Source organism: Haliaeetus leucocephalus, unplaced genomic scaffold (assembly GCF_000737465.1).
Source record: "Haliaeetus leucocephalus isolate CR32 unplaced genomic scaffold, Haliaeetus_leucocephalus-4.0 Scaffold246, whole genome shotgun sequence".
In the NCBI taxonomy this organism is placed as follows: domain Eukaryota; kingdom Metazoa; phylum Chordata; class Aves; order Accipitriformes; family Accipitridae; genus Haliaeetus; species Haliaeetus leucocephalus.
In genome coordinates this window covers 360028-381037 of record NW_010972682.1, presented here as the reverse complement: position 1 = coordinate 381037, position 21010 = coordinate 360028, and the positions used below count along the sequence as shown (strand labels likewise).

At 52.7% G+C, this 21010-nt stretch overlaps 1 protein-coding gene across 2 annotated transcripts; it reads right to left on the bottom strand.

The window, feature by feature from the left end:
- Positions 1-1969: 1969 nt before the first annotated feature.
- TFCP2 (transcription factor CP2) lies at positions 1970-20705 on the bottom strand. 2 transcript variants are annotated; one of them, XM_010568509.1, is made up of 15 exons: positions 20474-20705; positions 13801-13952; positions 13088-13164; positions 12547-12652; positions 12222-12328; positions 11408-11560; positions 8887-8997; positions 8040-8128; positions 7449-7527; positions 6872-6965; positions 6147-6237; positions 5079-5185; positions 3643-3785; positions 2913-2964; positions 1970-2781 (listed from the first exon to the last, which is right to left on the bottom strand). In XM_010568509.1, the coding sequence occupies exons 1-15, from the start codon at positions 20593-20595 to the stop codon at positions 2744-2746; spliced, it is 1521 nt and encodes a 506-aa protein (XP_010566811.1). In that variant the 5' UTR covers positions 20596-20705; the 3' UTR covers positions 1970-2743. The 2 variants fall into 2 exon arrangements, with proteins under 2 accessions (XP_010566811.1, XP_010566812.1); XM_010568510.1 differs by having other exon boundaries at positions 7479-7527; positions 20474-20700.
- Positions 20706-21010: the final 305 nt, after the last annotated feature.

Genomic DNA, 21010 nt, shown 5'->3' with positions numbered 1-21010 from the left:
CGGGGGGGGGGGCCGGCCGTGGCCTGTCCTCAGCCCTCCGGGCTCACGGGCATGGCGGTGGCCGGCCAGCCGACCCCCCCTTGAAGGCAGCGAGGCCCCTGCTCCATCTTCCTCCTCCTCCCCAGGCTCCCAGCATGAGGCTGAAGAGGGCTGAGGCTGAAGAGGGGGCTGCAGGCATCAGGATGACCGACCGGCTCCACAGGGGTCTCCCCCCCCCGAGACCCCCGCACTCACCTCAGCTCCGCAGCCCCTCCGACACACTCCTCCCGAGGCGAGCTCCCGCAGCGCTTCCCCCCTGGATTACGGATTAGTTGAGCTGCTAACTAATAAGCAGGTCAAATTATAGGATTAAAAAATCCTCTTCATCTCCCCCCTTGTTTCCAGCTGGCAACTGGGGCTGGAGGAAGGACTGGCCCGTTGCTACCCCATCCATCTGGGGGCTTTCGTTCTCCTCCCAGAGCCGCCACGCGCGACAAATCACTTCGCCGGCGTTTTCCTCATCCGATGGGATTAAAATCAGCCGCACGCACCCAGCAACATCAATACAAAGCATTTACCGAGCCGGCGTCACTACTGTACAGGTCCATCACACTTCTGGCATGCTAACAGAAAAAACAATTAAAATACACGTTGTCTTAACCACCGGAGGTAGCCAAACACGTACAAAAGGCGAGCGGCCAAAACACAAGCCCCTCTGCCCATGAAGCTCACGGTCCAGCTGCTGCCCAGCATTCATGGGGAGAAGCGAGCAAAATTATTCCATTTTTTAATGACTTTTCTTGGCACCTTTACCCCTGACTGATTTACAAGGCTTTGGCAGCTCAGGGCAGGACCTGCAGCGGCTCGGGGTGTGCTCGTATCTCTGATCCAGGGTTAGAGAAGCAAGCTGCCTCAGAGCCAGGCAAGGAGACCAAGAGGCCTCCTCTCTTCACTGCTGGAATTAGCAGCCCGTGCCTTGCTTTGTCCCCGGAGTTCATGTGGGGATCCTGGATACCCGTTGCCAGCACTCAGCTATGACCATTCCCAGGATTAACCTCTGGATCCTCCAGTTCCTCACCAACCCTGACATTACCCAGCTCTGGAAGCAGCTGGGAGGCAATTTTGGGGGTGAGGGAGAGCTGCCGCAGTCCTGAACAATGGTTTTGGGGAGCTGCTGACCTACGTCCTGCCCCTGGTGCTGGAGTGAGGGCGTACCGAGCGTCACACGCGATGGAGAAGGGAGATGGGGATGTTAACGGTGCCCTTTGCACCAGGACGGAGTCACAAGCAGCAGCTGCGGGAGCTTGGCCAGTGCAAGCAAAGGATGGAAAAGGACCAAACCAGCTCTAATTTTCATCTCCAAGAAGACGACAGCTGGCCAAGGAAGATGGGAACAGAATCTTTTATGGCTTACAAACACAGAAGAGCAGCCGGTATTTTAGCAGCAGGGACGTGACCGTCGTGATTGTTGCATCCACCAGTGCCTTCACTCGCGGGCCCTTCTCGGCCTGAGCGCAGACCCACTGCACCTGCCTTGAGCTGGATCTCACTGCAGCCTTATTTAAAAATAAGAGGCCTGCCTTACATTCTATTTTTTCCCCCCTATTTTTTGGCTCAAAACCTCCTCAGGTAGTGCCAATAGTTCGAGGCAGGCGTCACCCCAGGCATCTTGGTCTCTACTGGGGGATCTTATGGATGGGGAATAGGATCCATCACCTGCATGGCGGGGCAGATCCTTCACCCCAGAGACTTCACTGCTGTCCTGGAAACCTGCACGGAGGCACTTTTGTCACCATCGAGTCCAACGGCTTTCAATAACCCTTTGAACTTGCTGTCTGCCGCCTCCTTAGCGCACGCAGGGCTACACCAACACTGGGGCAGCTACGGAGGCTGGGCAGAGGGATGCAGGGGCAGAAAACGAGGCAGCAGGTAGACATCGCTCAAAATTTTCAGTAGAGATAGCCAAGTGTTTTTTTTTTCCTCCCTAAAACATGCAGAAAAGAATCCCATAGACCAAGCTAGTTAGCTATTTCTTTATCCAACTCGGCTTCACTCCACGTTTTGCTCCAGCTTTATACAACTAGATGTGTATATAAAGTTCCTGACGACCCTACACTTGCAAGGGAAGAAGGATGGCACCACAACCACACCCGCACACACACGCCAACACCATTTTCGGGGTGGGTGGAGAGGAGAAAAACAAAGTCACCACCTTTGTCTAACAGATGCATTGTAATATTAAATGAAAGCTTAACAAAATCTTTTAAGAAAATCCCTCCCAGCCCTAGCCTACCACTCCATCAGCACAGTACATAGCATATTTGAGACCTGCTCAGCTCAGCACGTGCCCGAGGGCCGGTTGGCTTTGTTGGGCCAGTTTAATTCATGCTCTCTTGCCAGTCTGCGAGCGTCACAGGAGCTGATGCCTCTCAGAAAAGCAGAGCACGCCTGCCATAGAAAAAGGCCTCGCACCGGTTTTAGGTCCCAATGGCAAATTTTTACCAAGAGCTACATGAGAGTGCGACCTGGTAACTTCAAGCCTCAGAGCTCCAGGAATTAAGCAGCACGTTACCATCAACGGCCGTTTAGGTGCCGTCAGAGCAAGGAGGTCCCCTGCAAGAAAGAGAGCCGAGTAACCAACAGCTCGGGGGCTTTCCAGAGGGTGCCCAGGAGTTTCCAGATCTCTGCTCGTGTCCTTGTGCTGGAAGTGAAGGGTCTTCATGCGCAACGAAAGAATCGCAGGTGCTCCTCATCCTGTCCCCTCCTATTTTAAGATGATGTGGTAGCTATCATTGGTTTCAGCTGCAAAAGAAGCAAAGGTCATGAGCCACTCGCAACAGCAAAGGAATCTGCTGGGTTGAGCGGATCTGACACAAGAGCTCCCCAAGAAGTATGGAAGGGAAATACAAGACGGAGCCCAGGCATTTACGCACCTTTCATGGTGTCCAGAACGAAACAGGATTCGTCTTGGAAGTTCTGTATCATCTGAAAGAAGCCACGAAAGCCATCTTAGTCTGAGGCTGTACTTAAACACAGCAGAAGCGCTTCACAGCCCTCAGTGAAGGCTTTGTGTTCTGCCAGTCAGCGACGGGCATAGATTTAGAGTACCGAAAGGGCTAGAAGCTGCTCAGGCAGGAGCTTAGTGCTCTGGGAGGTAGGAAAGGCACCAGCCATAAATATTTATTCCTTCCTCCAGCTCTCCAGAACTGAAGGTCCAAACCAGCGAGCCGAGAGAGGAAACCATTGGATTCTGGGATGCAAGTCTGAAAGCAGAGTCCTCCTCACAGCAATTCCCCTCCCTGCTTTTATAGCAACGCTAGAAGAAAACCAAGCATGAAGGAGGGCATGCACACAGCCCGGACTCACTCAGTGAGAGCTGTTCATGCCTGATAAACCTCACAGGTTTAAGTGAGGTGCCCCCGGCAGCAGAGCAGCGTCCCCATGTGCCAACATCCTTGGCTCTACAGGCTTCAACAATTAACTCTGACCCTTCGGAAATCGGAGGTGACCGAGCAGGGCCCTTCCTGAAGACCTGCCCAGGGGACCTGTTCCCCTGGGTGCTGCACAACCTCCACAGCAGAGCTCAGAGCACAATCAGACACAAACCAGCTGAAGCAACCCAGCGCAAGAGGTCAAAAATAAGGAGCACCCAGAGGTTGTTACCTCATCACTGATCAGCACGTGTATCCCCGTCGGACCTTGCTTGTAAATCTGGCTGATCTGTTGGGAAGAGATGCTGAAGAGCTGGGCCAGCTTTTCCGTCAGTTCCACCGCCGTCAGTTCCTCCAGATAAATAGCGTGGTACACTGCGAGGAGAAGAACTATTATAGCTAGACGCCAAGCACAGCGTTGGTATCTACACTGTGGATGCAGAGACGCTTCAGCTAGTACCACGCGTGCTAGCCCAGGGAGCGGATGCTTAGAGGATCATCACAAACAGGCTGCTCTCTACCCAGGAACATCACAGCTCCCATTGGGACAGGACTGTGCACAGCCCGTCTATCGAGTGTTACTTTTCAGCAGGTTGAACACCCGCTCTGCTGTGCCCGACTTATGCAGCTATCATCTTTCCAAGCCCAAGCTGCTAAATCTACATGCAACTGCAGCATGCCTCTGGTGTCTGCTCTTGCTACATGGCTGCAGCGTGCCCTGAGCTACAAAAGCATCAGCTCCACAGTAACTTGGCTGTCGTCAGTGTCCTGCAATGCTTCTGTATTTTTACAGTCCTTGCCTCAAAAAGCTTCTATTTTGACTAGCATCAGCTGAGCAGTGTTTTGTACCATTCCTGGCCATTTTCAATCCCAGCAGGGTGGAAACGCTGCCCTCGCACCTCCCCAGAGCCCCCCCTGTTCCGCCACTCCCGCAAGGTAGGTCCTGGGGGGAAGTGAGAGGATCTGAATTGGACCAGGGCAAGAAAAGGACGAGCTGTTTGTTTTTGCACTTCCCGCTCCAATCACAGAGGTGGATAAACCGGCGCCTGGCTGCTCCACAAATGTAGGTCACTCATTGTTGTCTGGGCAATGCTGGATTCTCGCAGGAGCTATCATTTGTCGGCTCAGAGCAGTCAACATGCCGACAGTCAGATTCTGCAGCTGCCCATTTGGTGGGCAAGGAGAAAAATCAGCTGGGTAGGACCAGGGCAAGTAAAAAGGGTTCACTGTGATCTTCCAGCATCCTTACCAAAGGGGAGCATGTACAACCCCTTGGTTTGTGTACAGAGCTTACATTCGGTTGCAGGTGAGCTCACACGTGAGCTCGCTGCCTCCTCACAGTGAGGAGATGAGGATGACAGCAGCCAACACAAGGCATAGCAGCTGAAAACAAAAGCCACGGACCCTCTTTGAGTTGGCTCTGGTAACACAAGCAGCCCTGGCTGTGAGAGGGGCCTTTCGCCAGCCCAAAACCCACCAGGCAGTGGTGCAGGGACGAGGGGATCAGAGGCAACTGGTGCGAAGCGCCCGTGGGCAGCAGTGGCGGGGCTGGAAACAGCCTCCCACCGCATTTCTGTTTGCTGAACCCCCTGGCTGTTATTTTCCCCCTCACCCTGTCAGCAGCAACCCCAAGCCCATGTGCCCCCAGCCAGGCTTCGAAACCCTTACCAAAAAAAGTACTGGTTACTGTGTCCCCGTCCTCATGTTTCTGCTGGAGGTCCCTCAGCTGCTGGGACTCCTGACACACGTAGATGGTCAGTCTGGGCCGCACCATCCTATGGACAGAGCAGTGAGTAAACGCCATCGTATTTACCCAAGGACACCTCTAGATCTCGACTCTTCCCTCCCCAGTATCCTCAAGGAAAAGAGATCGACGAACTCATCTTGAAGCAAAACCATCGTGGTAATCCCCACCTTGCTGATGCAGTAAAGGTTTTTGTGAGAAGGGGACAAAGTCAGCACGGGGACATGGTGCCAGCTGGCTACCGAGCAGCTAACTCGGACGGTCAGCTCCTGAGGACAGAGCGGCTGTGGTTCAGACCGAGCTCTGCTGGTAACATGCATGCTCCTTCTCGTTCCGAGTCTCATTTTGCAGTGCAAAAGCTGGCACCGTCTCCTGTCCTTCATGCCTTTCTCCCCCAACACAGTGCGACCACGTTTCCCCGCTATCTCCCGAGCCATCGGAGGCAGTACATTAACCTCCTGGAATGCTTCCCACCCGTGTAGCTCTTGCTGCCCCATATTGGAAAGCCGTGCCAATCCCTCCCCAGACCTTCCCTCTGGGATACAGCCAACCCTGTGTGTCTCTGCCCAGCTGCAGTGGTGCCTTCTGAAATGCTCCAGCTCAGATAGGAGGTCAGAGTTAAACACGAGTCCCTTCTTCTTCAGGGAAAGGTGCAAAGGAATATTCCCTTTCTGGGAAGGTAATTCCACTGAGAGGCAGTTCAGAGGATGGAGGACCCAAGTACTGTATTGGCAGGACTTTCTGGCTTGTGGCTGGATTCTCTGACACTCAAACAGTAAGATAATTTCTAACACTTCTCTCCCACATGGATTTTCTTCCCCAAATTGTCTCTGGAGTGGTTACCCTGCTGGCTAAGTTATCAAATTTGACTGAATGAGGTTCAGGAAGGTTAATGAAACTCTGTTCTCTCTAACAGCAAGAGCCAAGCAAACAGGCTAAAACAAATACAATTTACCTACCATCCACAATCAGCTTTTAAGCAAACAACATACCGTCCTTTTAATGCGTTGAAGAGCCTGATGCCATCCGCAGGGCCGCAGATCTGGATAACGTCTTCTCTGGTCAGCTTCAGTAAGTCTGCACCTACAGTTTTAAAAATCAGAAGGAGAGAAAGTCACACAATCCAGCCCAAAGTGTCCAGGATGGAGGGGCTCTGGGCACCACAGCTGTGCCAGTTCCCCCTCCTCCTGCTCACAGAGCTCACCCCATTCCCAAATTGTTTCTGCCTCCTGCTAACAACCTCCCCGCTTCCCCCAGAAGGACGCTTGCAAGATTTTTTTTCCAGACTGGTTTTGCAAGAGCGTGTTTCGGTACAATCCTGTGTCCTGTATTATCATTTACAGCTGGCTATCTAGCACCTCGGTGACCCTGGATAACAGAGGCCGTATCACCAGGGAAGGAGAGGAAAAGAAATGTGAAGCATTTCTTTACATACAGTGCTTTCCCCCAGATCAGCATTTCTCAGCTTCTTGTAAGATCAGAGGGTGCTGCAAGCTCTTGGAAGAGAAACCACCCCAGTCCCCACTATTATGCCAGCTGAGAGCGAGGTGAGAAATGAAGAACACAGCTTTCAGGGAGCCACATTTTATTGTGTTACAAAAATTTTAAAAAACATTTATATTTGCAACGGTAACATGAAGATAGCCTCAGGAGCAAGAGGAGGCAGAGCGACTTGGCACAGAGAAGGGGCAGACATGGAGGGGATGTCGTAACCTACCTGAGAAGTTTCTGAAAAGCCGAGAAAAAGTGGAGAAGCGGTTTCGGTGCAGCCACTGCTGGGCCTCCTGGGGCGTGCTGGTGGGCAAGAGGTTCTGCAATGTACGAAAAGAAGGGTCACAGCCTCAGAGGTGACATGGAAGCATTTCCACTGAGGAATGAGCACAGGTCAGCTCAGTCAGTGTTTATAATCACAGTCTTAAATCGAGACCCTAGTGAGCCAGGCTCACAGCACACGCACAATACAGGCTGCAGCCTGGACAGGTTTTGATTTAAAAGGCTTCAGAGGGACAAAGAAAGAGGAAGGAAGCAAAGGGGAAAGCACAGTGAAGATCAAGGCAATAAGTAAAGGTCACAGCGAGCTACAAAAAGCTTGCTCCTTGCTCACAACTCGGCATGGCTGTACTGGACATTTTTCACCCTGTCACCTCTTTTTCCAACTAGGAGTCAAAAAGAAGTTATAACTCCCCAAAGATGTTAAACTAGAGCAGTCTCTTCCCCAGCAAACTACAGCCACCCACAAACCCACCCCCGCTCCATCCCCAAATCCCATTTTCTGACCTGTGCACCATCCTTACCACAAGCATAAGCTCTGAGGTGTGACTTACATCTGCGATCGGAGGGGGTGGCTCGGGCTGATGGTTTGGAGAGCCATTGCTAGGTTGGGGAAGAGAGCCAGACAGAGCAGAACACAAGGTTAGCGCCGCTCTTCCCCTTCCGGCACAGGATCCCGGCAGGCAGCAACCACCACCCTCCAAGTCCCATAACCAAGACCACCAAAACACAGGGACAGACAGCTACGTGGCTGCGGCAACACCATCACTGTTGCAGTGCAATACTTCGCAAGAATGAACAGCTTATGCTGGAGTATTAACACGATGGGGAAAGGCAGAGAGAAGCAGGCTGGAAGCTGAACTGCTGCTCAAATGCATGCAGGCTTCTCATGCAAAAGCTGAGCTTTGCTGCAGCCAAGAGAGGTAACAGTGCTCAGCTTCAAGGGCTTTAATTTGATTTTCGCCCACTGACACAGCCTCTTCAGCTGCTTCCACCCTCCTGTACACCTTGGAATCAGACCCTTCCTTTCACTAATGGTCACTGCCAGCTCAGACACATCAATCTCTCGTGCAAGGCAGAAATCAATAGCCAGCTAGCCTCTTCTCTGGACTTACCCTTCGCCAATGGAAAAACTGCTGTGGGAACTGTTGAAGCCAGGGGATGGCGCGTTATTGACGTATGTTATCTCTGGCCAGGGAGAACACTAGAAAGGAGAAGAGTCACAGGATTGCTTTGAACAAGCACGCACATCTGCTCTGGTCAGCACAGGTTAACAGCTATTTGCTGACCGACAACTGACTATGAAACAGAATTAAAGAATAAAGTAGGGGATTAAAAGAAGCCATGCCAATTCACTGCAGATGGTCACAAAGCTCAGATTTAGTGATTCTTAAAAGGCCAAAAGTCACAAAATTCAAACGCAGCGAGATGTGGGATCTAAACCATCGCTCTGGCACTGGGCTGACACACACGGTGCCCGCTGGCCTGGGCACCTCTGTGCAGCAGATCAAGGCTGGATCGGGCACTGACAAGCATCCCCAAATTCAGCCAGGGTAGGACGAGGGCTCCCTCCCCAGGACTGTTCAGCCCCGACCCCTCAGACGATCACACTTTAATAGACTGACACTGTCCACTAGCACAGGGAGGAAACAACGGGGTTTTCTGCCAGCTCACAGCCTCAGTGGCCAGTTGCCACACAGGCAAAATGAAGCTTGCAGGGAGAAGTAAAATCTCTTATTAGATGATCTATTACAGTGGGGAAAAAAACATCACGTTTCCACGCACAAGAGACCTGTTTCAGGTCTAGTAAGCAACACGTCCTCTGCCTACAAAATTTATCTTGCTTTTGTCTTGCAGCTATTAACAACTTGGCCAAACATTTCGCAGCAGAACAGCCAGTTCCTTGCCACCTGCGAGCAAAGCAAGCCAGGTTTTGTTAAAACAACGATGCCAGCACCCCACCTCTGTGAGTATTGTAGTTTCATAGGAAGGCTGGTATTTCTCTTTCTCATGAGGCGTTCGCTTCTCCATCTTTTCCCTGTCCGTCTTCTGCTTCCGATCAGCTCCTTTGGGCTGGAAAGGAGACACTCCTGTTAGATCAGCAGCATGGAAGGGTGGCAGCAGCTGGCTGGATAGATGTGCAAGAAACACAAGAACCAGAAAAGGCAACTCGTCCTTCTACTCACCCACTTGTTGCTTTACAGAGGGAAAAGGAAGGGGGCTTGGACCATCTGCCCAGAGAATTAACTATGGCAACAGCATCAATTCTGTAACTACCCCAATATCCTGATCTATCCACGTCCCCAAAATGGGGCCCAGAACATCTGAACAAGGAGGTGAAACATTTTTCAGAAGACACTTCTCCCGACAGCATACATTGGCTCTAAGGGGACAAAGGCCAGCTACTGGTATCACATCTGAGCTGTGTCTTCGGCACCTTCATCAACCACTTGGAGAGGCGGCATTTCAGTGGCACAAAATGCACCAGAACATGAGAGCTCAATTATGTCCTTGCCTTTGCCACAACCTTGAAAAAACCATGCACTTTCTCATATGCAAGATTAAGATGATTTTACTCGCTGCCTTTATCAAATGCTCAAAGCCCTAAGGAAAGCAGCAAGTCAGAGTGCGCCATTATAACCACCAAAGCTATCCTGGTGCTCCCCTCGGCAGAACCCTAAAGAAATACCCTTAAAACTTGGCCGTGCACGGTCTCTGCCTGCACTCGCAAGTGGAAGGAATTTTGCCTTGGTGGACCAACACAGCTGCCTGCCAACGTGTGGACACCTCCCGAGTGGATGAACGCATCCACGGCGCCGGTGGAGAAGCTTTAGGACTGCAACACAGCCACGTACCACAGCCCTCCCGTTCCCCCAAGCTCCAAATCTCTTTTCCTCTGGACAGCAAAGCTGAGACCTGAACAAGCTACCACCACGCTCCGAGCTGGGTGAGGTGGTGCTGCTTAGCTGTGGCTTCATTAGCCAGTTTCTGCCATGAAAATCTAAAGGTTGTTCTTACCTTCCCATAGTAAGCACTGCTGCTTCTGGTGGCTAGAAAGGATCTGTGCTCCAGACACCAACGAGCATGGGTAAGGGGCCCTCAGCAGCTATTCTGAAAGCACTGAAATGCTCCCAGCTTTGAGGGGCAGAGGGAAGAAAGGAAAGGGCAGGGCAGGAGCCCGAATCATGTTAACCCACAAAGGACACCCTGTGGCAAACAGGACTCAAAGCAGGCACAGGGAAACACATGCACGGCGAGTCTGCTGCCCTGACCCCACGAGGGCAGCTGCGTCAGATGAGCAGGAGATAAGGCTGAGACCATCAGAGACCATCCTTTACAGGGAGACTGTGCCCTGAAGCCACAGCTTCACTGCTTTGGGTTTTCCTAGTTCAAGGTTATCAGAGCCAAAAAAACCCCAAAACAAACCCCATCCCCTGGCACAAAGAGCTGAAGCTCAGTAGAAATGCAGTGCCAGATGCCTCGCAATCTCACTATCCTCCAAGTGTTTGTTTGCAGCCAGCCTTATCCCTTAACTCCCAACTCTGCAGCCATCCGCTTAGGCTATTTGCATCGAGATACCAACCAGAGCTCAAACAAGCCCTAACAAATCACACCCCTGCCTTTGAAATGTTAAAATTCAAATAGGCAAAAGAGAAGAGAGAGAAGGGGAAAGATGCCAAGTCAACAGCAGCAGGGCATGCTGCCCGATATCCCACAGCAACTTCACAGCAGAACTGCAAAGCAGCACAGGCGCCCGGCCAGGCGACCGACCCCACTGTGTGCCAAATGCCCCTAAAGGTGGAAGAAGAGAAGAGCCACGGACAAGATTTTGCAGGGTGTTACAGGGAGGACAGCGTAACGGAGGCAACCTCAGCATACTGGAGAGCACGGGCATGGCGAGCCCCCCTGCATATTCCCTGTGAAGCTGGCCCCGCTGCACGGCACCTGGGCGCTCCTGCATCAACGACCCTTCTCAGCCACCCACGCCATCATGCTGCTGTGGCTGCCACTGCCAGGTTATGGCTTTGGGTTCCTCTGAACTATTTGCAACAGGGACCAGACACCTGCGCTGCCAGAGAGGCCGGATGCAGATGGACCATCAGATGCAGACAGACCATCAGCAACAGGTAATAATAAAGCAAGGAGTTCAGTCAGACACCAAAGCTCCTTGGAGGATCTCCCAAGCTGATAAGACTCAAGACTAAATGTGGGAGGTTTCAGACGGAGGCAACACAACCCACGTTCTCCCTCTACATTGTTCTTGGCTTACTGGTTTTGTAGCCTCAACGGCATCTGGACTTGATTGACAGAGAGGAACCGGGGAGAGAGCAGCAACACAAGACCAGAAGGACCGAGAGGCCCTTTTGCAGGCAAGCTCAACTGCTGTCCTGCACTCGTGATGTTCACTGGGGCTGCAGCATGAATTGGGACTGACTCCCAGTTTGTTTCCTAGCAGGGAAAGGCCACCAACGGGCCGAGGTACCTTGAAGACCTTGATCTGGCAGCTGGCAGAGTGCAGGTGCTCTGTGTACTCTCCATTCTCGTTCTCCTTGAACGTGTCTATCTGGACCCGAAAGGGTACCCCCTTCTCTCCTCCATGCTTCCGCATGGTGAACTCCGTGCTGATACAGTGAACCTGGGGGAAGGCAAAGCATCCTGCCGTTAGTAATTCTGCCGTGTCTGACTGACCACAAACCTCCCATTCTTCTCGTGGGAGCCAGGACAGTACTGACGTAAAGGGCAGCCTGCTGAGAAGGGCGAAATACGGAGCTGGGATGGGACCACACCAGGTACCCCCAGCATTAAGGAGTTAAGGGGATGCCACAGCAGAGGTGGAGCCACATTCTTTCAACAAGTTTTGCAACCTCTTAATGTTACAAGCAAGCCCCAGATCAGCAGGGCAGAGAGTTCCCAGCCTCCACACGCTGCAGCCTGTTATTCTAGGCGGGAGGGTCAGACTTCGAAGAGGTATTTTAGGCAGCTGGCGAGATGTGCAAAAACATTTAAGCAAGATGGAGACCTAAATCATGAAACCAGAGGGACCTAAACTACCACAAACATATAAAAACTTATTGGTGGTCAGCTGTGCCTGTCCCTTGCTAGGGCATGAACTGCTGCTCTGTTCCATCACTTGAGGCTGGAGGTAGGGTGTATTTTAGTTGACATCCTTCTACCACTGCAGCACCTGGCTGCTATTTTACTGCTCTGAGTTAAAAAGCAGCACCTTCTTCCCTGTTGGAAAACATTTTTTTTTTTCCCCTAGACCCCCATAACAGGAGTTTCCCCACTTCTTTTACCTGGATAAACACAGAAGTCCTCTTTGAAGGATCCCATAGAAACTCCACTGTGTTGAGCTGGGTTGGGTTTGCTCTAGGGTCAATGATGCCCACAGACATTGGGATATCTGTAGGGGCAGAGATGGAGAACAAGCTGCCATTTGTAGTAGGAAAAGAAGGAAGAGATTCACAGGGAACATATAGAAAAACCAACCAAGTCTGACAAAGTGCAGAATTGTGACAGCACTTTGTCCCTTAAAGTCAAGGGACTGGGAGCCCGGCTGGGGGCACTTCAGGCACCCACATCTCCTCCAGCATCAGCCAAAGTGCTGCCATGGGAACTCACCTATGTCCAGTATCCTGTCCCCAGGCCTGTTCCACCGCCAGCCCTCCAGCTGCTGATGCTCTGTGTACTGCAGCCGCCGGTCATGAAACACCACCCGGAAAATGCTCTAGAGGGGAGAAACAGTCAGTGCCTGGAGCTGCCCCAGGAAACCTGGCAGTCTTCAAGTTGCAAGGCATTTCCCAGTCACAGAGGGGCCTGAAGGCTTCACGGAGAAGCCAAAGCAATAAAAGAAAGCCTGGGTGGACCCCTGGGACAGAAGCATGAAGGCTGCAGCTTATCCTTCCTGAACACTAAGCCATTAGCAATCGCCTCTTGGCTTGACCCCTGGCCCCATGAGACTGGCTGGACACCACCAGCCAGGCTGGTCTCAACAAGGTGGGAGAAGGGGAAAGGGAAAATAAACCCCCAATCAACCCAGACCTATCCCACACACTCTGTCATGGAGTCTCCTGCAGTACAAGACCTCACTCGCTGCTCCCTACGGCTCCCTGCAGCAGGGGATGGCCCCAGCTGGACACGAGTACCTGTGCTCTCCGCTTACCTTTACCAGTTTCCCATTTATCTCCGGCAGCTCCCCAATCTTTCTGTTGTCCAGCATCCGGATTTCATAGGACTGCCCTGAGGGGAAGAAGGCAAGGGCACCTGGCAGTTAGTTGGGGATGGACCTTTGCTGTCGCCCTTCCTCTGGCATTTTGACATGTTTTTCTGCCACACTAGCCATGCTACTTGATCTTCTTGCCATGTTTTAGTGAGGGGGTCATACAAACATGAGCCATTAGAGCCACAGCTGTAACACCCCTCTCCAGGAAGAGATAATCCTCCCCCTTCCTGCAGCAGTACTTTCCAGGAATTACCTTTATTAACCCAAGACCAAGAACAGGGATGAAATTGATTACACAAGCTTCATCTGGCTTTGGTTGCCAACCCTGATCTTCCAGTTCTACTTGAAAGCAGCAGGTACAGCTTGAACTTGTAAAACACACCCACTGCAGAGCACCCCAGCACGGATACACCAGTTAACCACCTTACATCGCACAGATTTGCATTAGGTTAAATCCTAGAGGCGATTCACCACCATAAGCAGAGGGCAGGCAGCAAGGCAAAGGAGGTGGCACTTCCAAACAGGAGCAATCTGGAGTTTACTATTGAGGTGCTTTCCATTCCCAAGGGGAAATTTCCAAAGGCAGAATTTAATTTTTTAGGGTGTTTACACGAGGCACAGACAGCCTGCGGAGGGCTTAGGGCTTCTCTCACCTTGGTTGAGATAGGTGAGTGTTTCGTCGTGGAGCTTGACAGCAGGGGAAGTGGCGGCACACAGCACGTACTGGAAAGGCAGGATTTTATTCTCGTTTTCAGGAGGCAAACTTGATTCTTCTTGCTTGAAGATGGGTAGGGCAAGGACGTCGCTGCAAAGAGATTTGTCAGATTCATTTCAGCTCTGGCTACACAGAGAGGATGCATTTGGTATTTAGTTCCTCCTCCTAAGAAGAGCTTTGAGCTTTTTTTAGTTAAAAAAAACCACGTACCCTGACATCTCTCTGCAAAACTGCTAAGGAGCATTAAAGCAGACTGAGTAGTCTGAGAAAAGGACCTGACACCTGCTTTTGCTAAAGCTTTTTTCAAGTTAGCCTCCTTATCCACCCAAAACACACACATTTCTTGCTTCAAAGCTAAGAGACAACAGAGTTTGTATTTCAGACTGAAGCCCAGCTCCTCTGGCAACGTGATTCCTGCGCCACTTGTGCATCAGTACAGAGCTGCTGCAAAGAAAGATGCATGCAGCATGACATCTGTGTCGCACCAATAAACGCCTGTCCTCTTCCTTGTGGTACCAGCCTGCTTACCTCCACCAACAAGCCAGCCCCTAACCCTTTCCCCTCTGCTCCAAGCAGAGAGGCCAGGAGCTCGTTTACCCTCCAGGAGAGCCTTGGAAGGAATGTGAAGTCTTGCTCAGGTCAAGGTCACTAATATTTTCGCCGTCACCTCCTCCGCACTTATAAAAGCCTCCCAACCGCCCCAGCAAACAGGGGAGTCAGTCAAAGCAGAGGCAGAGACCTCAGGGCACATCACATGGGGGGAGTGCACAGTCAGAGCGCCGAACCCTTCCTCCCTCCCTCCCGCAGCTGTAACCCACTGCAAGATGCACACAAGCATCTCAGTAGAGCAAATCCTGCAGGCTCTGACATGGAAAGAGCCCTTCCAACATGAAGGCAGCAAGAGGTAGACCCTCGGCTTTCCCCAAACTCATCGACAAGCTCCCAGACCCAAGAGCCCTTTGTGCTGGGCACTACACAACTAGCCAGCCCTGACCCAAACCAGGAGCTTGGGATGCCCATGGAGGTCAGAAGATGCTCCATGTCACCTGTGGTACAGCCCACACCATGGGTCCCCATGCCATGGGTCATGGGAGAAACCAGAGCCAGGTTTCTGAGACAACCGCAGGCACCTTTTTATACCTTACAGGTCTGCTTCTTGCCAAAAGTCACCACGACTCCTGCCCAGCCTACATTTAATGACAGGAGGAACTGCCCTGGGGAGCTATCGGGATGGCTTCACCACAAACCTTTAACCTTCAACGGCCCAAGCACCTTCCTGGCTATCAGGTTATACCAGATGAGTTATATGGGAGCTCCCCGCCTTGCCACAGAGCAGCACAGAGCCGCTCCAGCTGGCATGAGCTTGGGCTCATCAGACTCTGGATGCTGTCCCGCCGCTCTAGATGCTGGCTGGGAAAAGCGAGGGTGTTCGAGCTCTGTGCTACCAACTTTTCCCAGGAGAAGGATGTCTCCAGGTCTTTGCGATTATGCAAAAAACTCGCTGTCTCCCCTCCCCTGTGATCACCAACACTTTTCCATACTCAAAAGGCCATGTGGCAACAAGAACTTGCTGAATAATGTTAATTTAAAAAAATCACTAGCGATACCCCATAGCCTATGGACATGTATTTAAAAGAAATTGTTTGAGAAGCTGACTCTCAGCAGTTGTTTTGAGCCATAACAATGGCCAAGAGTCATTACTGCGTAGTGCATAAACCAGAACATCCTCCCACCCATCCACTCGAGCAGAGCCCGGAGCAAAAGCAGAGGCCGGGCAAACACGCTTGAGCATGGATGCGACCGCAGAGCTGTGCATCGGCTGCTGGGGCCACCCAGCACCATTCCACCAGCCCCAGGTGAAACGTGGCATGAGGACAGAGCTATTTGGGTCCCTTCGAAGGGCAGTAGTGAAGCACTAAGCCCTGGTGAAGTGTCAGGTCACCTGCCCCTCCTGTTACAGGCTTTGGCTCACGGGAGTGTAAAGAAGAAGGAGTTAAATCAGCTTTTTTTTAGTTGAACATTAAAAACCTTTCCCAAGGAAAAACTGGACTTATCTGGCCAAATACCAGCTCCCACCCTAACAGGGCTTTAACCCTTTGGTCTCAAGAGACTAAATATCTGCCCTTCCTCCAATACTGTGCAAGTAACACCTATCACTGCTGCCCAAAGCCAAGCAGCAGAGCTCCTCCCCGCCCTGATCCCAACTTATTAGACATTACACAGAGCTGCGTGGATGCCCTGGTCTCGGCATCAAGGCACGTGTACACAATTAGGCAAATTACACAACCCGGAGAACAAACTTCCCTGCAGCTCCATCTCATTAGCAGAGGAACGGCATTTCCTCCCGCAGAAGGATTTCTCGCCCGAGCAGGCTGCCGAGGCAGGATGAAGCACAGATGTTACTGATCCCTGTAAGAAGGTGCGAGGATGGGGAAGACCAGCACTAACCTGCTGAGCCCAGACAGATGAGAAAATTAATTTAAAGGCTACGCCCTGCACAAATTCTCCCGGCAGCCAGAGGAACCCAGGATGCACTTCTCCTACACCCACGAGCGCTCATTTTCCTTGTAGGCTTTGACATGGCAATGATTCAATCCCAATTCTGCAGCCTCGGGAGACCCCAGTTTTTTGCTCTTTCTTTTGCTTTGTCTCACGCAAAAGCAGTCTGGGTGAGAAAGATGCAAAACTCGACTGTGACTTTTCTGCATGGAGAGCCAGCACACTGCCGTCATCCCGGCTTTCACTCACTTCTCCTGTGCACACGGAGCTCTCGTGTGATGCTGCATCCACGTTCTGCAGCACAGCGGTCTGCTCTACTATCACAAGCTGCTTTTCAGGGTTCCAGAAGCTCCACATGGCCACTAACGCTGCTCGGACACCTGCCAAGAGGAACAGCAGAGCCATCCCTGCAAAACCTCCCCACATCCAGCCTCTAGATTTGTGTTCACTAAGACCCCACATAACCACGACCCGAAACCCACATTTTATTGCAAGCTGCCGAAGGGGGAAAAAACTTCAGGTAGTCGCATCCCTGTATTTCTGGAACAAGAGTACAACCCAATTAATTAGGAATAATCATCAAGCAAACAATGGTTTGCTTTTGCAAGCAGCTCTTGGGGAAGCAGGGCTACTTTCGGTGCAACTCTGCACGCACGGACAGGTTGGTAGAGCATCGCCGCAACACCCCTGCCTGTGGAGAGCAATCCTTTGCCATTGTGATGGCCTCAGGTTTTGCTTAGAGCCCCTTGGCTGGGACCTCCAGTCATTCAGATGCTGTTGCATGTCTGTGCTATAGGACCCAGGTAATAGGGTCAGCTTTACGCACTGCGGGGCGCAATAGAAAATTAAATATTTATAGAAACAATATGGTTATAAAACAGCAAGGGAAAGCTCGGCAGCTCCTGGGCCTGACATCTTCACAGCATCTCCAGGGGAAGGACAACCTCAGCCACCTGCAAATGGCAGCAGAATGCCATGGCCACAGCCACAACCTGCAAGGCGATTCACGGCGGCACAGAAAGCGCTTTGTTATTTGCCTCCTGCTAGTCTCCCACCCTGCCATTGCCCACCAAGTTCAAAAGCAGTCATTTTGTGGGTTGTTGGGGGAGAGCCAGGAAGCTGCGAGTCCTTCAGGTACCAACATCTCAGGAGCAGCCCCCTGCGACGTCCCCGCAATGCCCAGCATGGCCGAACCGAGCAATCATCAGTGGATTTTTCTGTAGACAAACCCACGCATGGTCCTGCCTGCTCCATGGGCACCTGGAGAAGTTCCTGCAACTCCTGGGGACAGGCCTGCCTTTGAAAAAAACATTATTTCACCATGCAATTTAACATGCTTTTGGGGAAAGACACTTCACTTAAGGCCTCCGGTTCGGGGGTGGGAGAGAATCTCCTGGGAAAAAGGGAAAAAAATAATTACAGAAAAACCCTGCGGATGGAAGTATTCAGGCAACACCCTATTATCACCTCCAAAGCCACCTCTGCTCTCCTAAAAACCTAATTCCAGGGAACAACAGTAATGCCAAGAATTTAGGTTCGTTGACAAACGCAAAGCACAATCCTACAGTGCAACTCAAATGAGAAAAAGCCTGAGCGACAACCCTTATCATCCACCACCACCTACCAGCGCTCGTTCCCAAGGCAGTAACGTGTCTCTTCCATAGGGAGAAGGGACGAAAGTGGAAAACCCCCAAGGGGCAAGCATGGAAAAGCCACAAAAACGCTCAAAACCTGAAGTGCCTGTTGAAACCTTTCCCCCTTTCCCACAACACGCAGAGAAAATGTCAGATGTCAGGACAGGAAGGTCGGCGCGCTCACCTACGGGGGCACACGCTCTATTTACAGGCAGCGTAGGTCAAGAAAAGTCTCCGAAAAAGAGAGTCGGGTTTCAGACGGCCGAGCGAGCCCCACAGAGAGTGCAGCTCAGCAGCAGGTCGGGCTCGGAGCAGCAGCACAGCCACTGCGCCGCTGACACAGAGCTCGAAGCCCTTTTGCACTGGTAATACCGGCATGGAAAAGCTTTGCAGCCAGTTTGGTGCACGGCACGTGGACGTGCAGAGCCGTGGCCTCAGGAAACCTCCGCTCAAACCTCCGGCGCTGAAAACTGCTGCCTAGATGGGTCAGCTGTGGTAGGTAAAGGATGTAAATGCTTCAAAGCTTGCAGCTGCAGGATTTCCTCGTGCAGTTAGAACTTTGATGCACAGCCAATGGGTTTTAGCTCAAAGGAGGCAAGTCTACACATTAAGACGCTCCATGACACCTTTGCTCACCCTCTCTGAGGGGAGCATTTGTGCATGGGACCCCTTGCCCAAAAGGAAGGGGAAAGGGGAGGAAAAGGAGCTTCAAAGCTTCATTACTCCACCCCAGAGCAAAGCTGGACCTTCCCTGCTCACATTGGAAACTAATTCGCTCCCTCCCCATCAAAGGTAATGAAGGAGGAATCCCTCCTCCGAAAAAGCTACTGGTCACAGTGCTCTGTGCTGCTATTGCCAGGAGAGGTGATGGACACACTCCCCCTGAGCTCACACACCTTTGGGACTTTGTTTTTTTTCCAAGCATTCCAACTAAACAAACTCCAAAGGCTGCAACAGATCCTAACGGCGGTCAGGGATAACTTTGGGAAAGTGCTGGCTCTCCTCATCCCTTGAAGGAAGGAGAGATGGAGGCTAGATGAGAAGAGCTGCTCTTTCACTTCCCCTGGAAAAAGGCAGCAGGCTGGAAGTTGCTTCCCAGCCTGTTTTACAGTGAGCAATCACCCAATGGGGCATTTTTCATTCTGACTTTTACCATTTCCAATTGCAGCCCCCTCAGAAAGCCCCAGTCTTGCATCAAGGCATCCACTTGTGGCATCCTCCTCCTGGACAGCTTAACCTCAGCCCCAACCTCCAGACCTTCCTTTGCTGCCCGCCTGTGTGCTCAGCTCCTGCCTCGGGTCTGCGGGGAGTGATCCATCCCATCATCCCTCCTCACTTCCAGCCGAGGGGGATCCCAGGACGAAAACAAGCGGACCAGAAGTCGCATTTGAACTAACAAAGCTCTCACCCCAAGTTACACCAAGGCAGCTCTCTCACAGATGGCACTGGATCTGCACCGGCCCACAACAGAGTTAATTAATCAAGGATGGTGGTGGGGAAGCATGTGGCCGCTCGCAGACCTACTTGGTAGACCCTGTCCGGTCTGACACCTCATCCATGGACTGCATCTCCCTGTTACAACTCATGCAGCCAAAACTGAGGCGTTACCTGGTCTCAAATGGCGAGCACGATGCAGCGCTTTGGCTTCGCTGCTGCATGGAGGCTCGGCCAAGCAGCTGGATGCCAGAGCTGGGATCGGGAGGGCAGAGTGGCGAAGCAAGCTGGGACGCATCTCCAGAGCACGGGCCACGTACTTGTGCAATATGGTTTGAGCATCCGATGCTACGAGGTTCCAACCCTGATCGCTGCACTCAAGCATGGGGTGTTTGACCCTGTGGGGTGCTGCTACACCCCTTTGCTCCTTGTTTAGCTCAGAGGCAGGAGAGAGCTAGTCTGACCTGAAAAAACCATGCCGGTGTTCCTCCGGGAGGGTAATTAATTAGGGCAAAGTACAGCTCCTGCGGCGATTACCATACGCTGCATAACACCAAAGCAACCGGCCACGAGCTCTTCTAGCCAGCAGTGGAGGAGAAGCGTGGGACAAACGCTGGTTGATTTAGCTGCAGTTTGAGGACATCAGGAGGCCAAAGACCAAGAGCGATGCCGGGGCTGCACAACCCTGCACCCTCGAGCGCATCTGCTCTCCAAAACAACTGCACAGCGAGTCCCCAAAGCCCCGAGCGGCTGACCCCCACAGCCCTGAGCAGCCGACGGGCTCTCTACGACTGCGACTCCATCCCAACTTCAAGCGTCCACCACCACGTCCCAGGGTTGGTGCCGAAGCCGAGCACCCGGCTCCCTCCTGAACCGTCCCCCGGTGTGACGCCGTGGCCGCCAAATGTGCCGGTGAGCAGTTCGGTCCCCCCATCATTAGGCACATTTTGGGGCTCCTCAGCCCACCCCGAGCCCCCCCGGGCTGCCAGCCCCTCTCCCAGGTGCAGGATGGACCCTTTAAGGTGGCCGGAGCAGCCCACCTACCTCATGCTGTAGGCCCCGGCACCCAACTCCTGGCCGATGCCCGACAAGCTGGCGTCGAAGTCCTGCACCAGCCCGGACTCGATCACCTCGTCCGCCAGCGGCAGCTTCAGAGCCCAGGCCATCCTCACCCACAGGCACGGGGCGCAAGCCCCGGGCGCGGGGGCCGCGTCCCCCGTGGAGGAGGGCAGCGGGGGGGCTCCTCGGCGGGCGCCCCGGTGTGTCGCCCCTCTCAGCGGAGAGGTAAGCTCGCTAACCGAGGGGGGCTCGGCCTCGCTCCCCCCTTCTCCTGGGGGCACTGAGCCCCACCCCCCCCCAACCCCTCGGGGGACCCTCTCCTGGGGTGGCTAACTGGTGACCCCCAAGACCCACTGCAGGGGACTCAACCCCAAACTCGCAGCCACCCCCTCAGGCTGCTGCGCCCACCCCCGAACCCTTCAGACCCCCTAAGGCCTACAGACACCCCCGCGGGGGTCTCACCCTCCGGGGACCCCCCCAAACCCCTTAGCCCCCCCCCCCCAAGGGACTGCCCCCCCGGGG

Excerpts from the sequence above, each read along its gene's own strand:
- TFCP2 (XM_010568509.1), bottom strand. The coding sequence starts at position 20,595 with ATGGCCTGGGCTCTGAAGCTGCCGCTGGCGGACGAGGTGATCGAGTCC. Across the intron at positions 13,953-20,473 it reads GCCGGGGCCTACAGCATGAG|CGACGTCCTTGCCCTACCCA; the intron begins GTAGGTGGGCTG and ends ATCTCTTTGCAG. Across the intron at positions 8,998-11,407 it reads GCCAGATCAAGGTCTTCAAG|CCCAAAGGAGCTGATCGGAA; the intron begins GTACCTCGGCCC and ends TCTCCTTTCCAG.